General features: G+C 34.9%; 1 protein-coding gene across 1 annotated transcript; it reads left to right on the top strand.

The window, feature by feature from the left end:
* The first annotated feature begins 1,774 nt into the window (after positions 1–1,774).
* Positions 1,775–3,149, top strand: LOC119077978 (C-type lectin 37Db-like). The gene is made up of 4 exons (XM_037185361.1): positions 1,775–1,895; positions 2,250–2,308; positions 2,685–2,793; positions 2,868–3,149. Exons 1-4 carry the CDS (start codon positions 1,832–1,834, stop codon positions 3,101–3,103), a joined length of 468 nt encoding a protein of 155 aa, XP_037041256.1. The 5' UTR covers positions 1,775–1,831; the 3' UTR covers positions 3,104–3,149.

Here is a 3,149-nt window from a genome sequence, read left to right as displayed (position 1 = left end):
GAGTCGAAAGTAGCGAATTACATCCACTAAGGAAAACAGGAGAATTGGTTTGTGAGTTCACAGTATGTAATAGTATGTTGTGCTTCAAGTATTGTAATGTTGATTTTTTCAGCACTTGGCCCAAGTGTGCTGAAAAAATCTCATTACAATACATGTAACACATCATGCTTTGTGCCAACCGAGAATTGAAATAGACAAAGCACGAAAAATCATAATTTTCATTGTAAACAATCACTCTTCAAATTTGATCGATCACATTGCTTTGAATTTTCTAAAACGAATGCTGTAATAACTCATACAAATTCCATATCAACACTGCTTTGAGTGTTGAAATATACCATCAAACTGGTGTGGAAATATTGGACATTTCAATCTTGTTATCGATATGGAAATCCGTCGTATTACAATTCTCTGTGGCACAAAATCCATTACAAAACTCAGGGTAAAAATAAAAAGTCACGTTTTCGTGTGATTGTTGATCCGAGGCGAAGCCGAAACCCCGCACGGAAACTGGACTTTTCAACTTTTAATCCTTTGTCATGTAAATAAGTAATATTCGTGCCAAATATTTTTACATTTGTAGAAAATAATTGTTGAACGAAAAAAAACCGTGTTATAGTATACAAGGGAGAAAAGTCTAAAAGTGTAAAAACGAGACTTTTCATTGTTATTCCGAGTTATGTAATTGAAATCAATTTTGCAAATTTTCTTGTTTTTCCAGGGTGTGTAATAAGTCATTTTCGAAACTAGGGAAAACAAAAGCAGTGTTTCTGTAGGGGGACAAATAGGACATTATTTCATGCTGTCGAAATTTGTTTTTTTAGAGGGAGAATACAGAATGCCATCTAATTATAACTTACCTTGAAGTACTTGTCTTTGAATGTTTACATAACTAGGGATAAAAAGATGAAAAGCAGAGATGTGTGTGATGTTGAAAAAAGCGCTTAAAATATGACAAGTACGGTTTTTTAACACATCAGTTAAGTTAAAATAACCTTTAATTTCCTCTTACCAAAAAAGTACTCCGTGTGAGAGTCAAAATTGAATTTTTTCAATTTTTGTTTTGTTTACTTGACAGCTCGCTCTCTTACGGCTCTCTCACGGAGTACTTTTTGTTGAGTGGAATGGACACCTTAACAGTCTATTGCTGAAAGAGAAATATATGACAGTTTTAACAAGGGCATGTAACGTTTACTTTTTAAATTTTCGGAACTAAAACTTAGATCGTTGGTACACTTGACCCCGATAACTGGAACATGTAAAACAAACCATTTTATTAGGTTCGTGGCTGGCTGCTCAGGGTTTCTGTGGTGAGATTGACTTGTTACTGCTCGTAAACATACCGACGCGAAAGAGGCCTAATCCATTTTTTTTCATGTATTCCAGTCAAACTTGGCTGAAATACAAAAGGAAAATTTGGATTAGGCCTCTTTCACGTCGCTATGTGCACGAGCAAGTAAACCTAAAATTTTAGAAATTGATTATAGAAACTGTAGAATAGAATAGAATCTTTGAAACAAGCCATCATCTGTCATTTTAATTTGTTTGATTTTAAATAGTCTGCGAAAAATTCAAACATTTGTTGGATTATATTGATTTGAAAATCATTTCCGTTTCTCATCTTTCTCAAAACTTAATAAATACTCGGTCATAAATCGATAAATCAATAATAATTTGATGTCAAAACCTCTTCACACGATACGTATAATCTAATCATAGCGTCTTACGCTTATGTGACATCGCAATGGGTATTAATGTCATTTTGCCATAATCTTCATAATTTTAGTAATTTCAGTTCGTGGAAAGCTTTCCAATCGTAATTTATTTTGAAATGTTCAAATTATTGACAATAATTGTCCTTATTCAAATATCGGCCTTAAAGTCCGAGCCGCAAGGTAATTCCTTTTTTTAAGAATTAGTCTAATAATATTTAACCGTTTAGAAAGTTGCCTGTATTCGCTCGCCTAGTCGGTTGGCCTGTAGAGGCGCCACATTTTTTTATAATACTTCATTCTCACTGTACTATTTTTTGTGTAACAACTTCACATTGATTCATTCCCATGAAATGTCACTGCAGTGAAGTTTTTTCATGAAAAAATAATTCAGTGACAGCAGACTTTTAATGAAGAAAAGTACTAAATTGTAATAGATTTTACCCTTAGTTTCTAAACTCCATTCTCCTATTGCTTCGGTTATATCTCCCGTTTATGTCTCTTTCATTTCTAATATGAATTTTATATCCTATGTAGATGCAATGCCTTCAGTAACAATGCAAACTAAAGAATTTGTCTTAGGAATTTTCTTTAAGGTAAGTACAGTAAGAGCAGCTACAGGACCATACTTTGTGACACATCAGTTTCTAGTATTTGTAGTATATTACGTGCTTGCTTGTAAGTTTATTGTTTTAGCAAGTGCGAGCTTTGCGGAACGAGCCGAAGGCGAGTGAAGTAATCACACAAGCCAAACAATAACTTAGAAATAATTACGTAAAGTTATTTTACATGCTTGTGCACGGTTGCATTTTCACTGTCACAAACAGTGACGCAAGGCGCACTTTACCGTGCAGAATCATGTAAGATATTTGGAAAGTGGTGTTGGTATGTCCCCTCGTATCTAATAAAATGGCGATCTGGGTGACCTGTCCAAAAGTTGACAGCCTTGAATTATTTTATTGAACCCCTCAGGCGAATTGGTACAGAGCGATGCAGTTTTGTCGATTTCATGGAATGCATTTGGCAAGCATTGAATCACAGTTGGAGCATGAGGCTATAGTGGCTTTAATCGTAGATTACAGTAACTAAAATTAGACGATTTCGCCTTCTTAGTCGATCAGTTTGAAAATGCATAACGTTGAACCGATACTTTAGATATGAAGACTGACGAATTTTGGATATCAGGCAATGACCTTGCGTTCGCCGGTAATTTCTCTTGGATGGGAAACGGACAACCCTTAACCTATATGAATTGGTATGCCAGTGAACCGAATAACATTGGAGCTGAACGTTGTGTTCTATTGTGGAGTAGAAATATTGGATCAGCAGATCGACTTTGGTGGCACAATTCAAATTGCACAGATGAACATTATTTCGTCTGTGAAGAATGAAGCGAACTTTCAATCAATTTCACAAATATACGTTAACCGAACCCAA

Source organism: Bradysia coprophila, unplaced genomic scaffold, assembly GCF_014529535.1.
Source record: "Bradysia coprophila strain Holo2 unplaced genomic scaffold, BU_Bcop_v1 contig_24, whole genome shotgun sequence".
In the NCBI taxonomy this organism is placed as follows: domain Eukaryota; kingdom Metazoa; phylum Arthropoda; class Insecta; order Diptera; family Sciaridae; genus Bradysia; species Bradysia coprophila.
The sequence above is the reverse complement of the archived record's forward strand: the minus strand, read 5'-3'. Positions and strand labels throughout refer to the sequence as shown.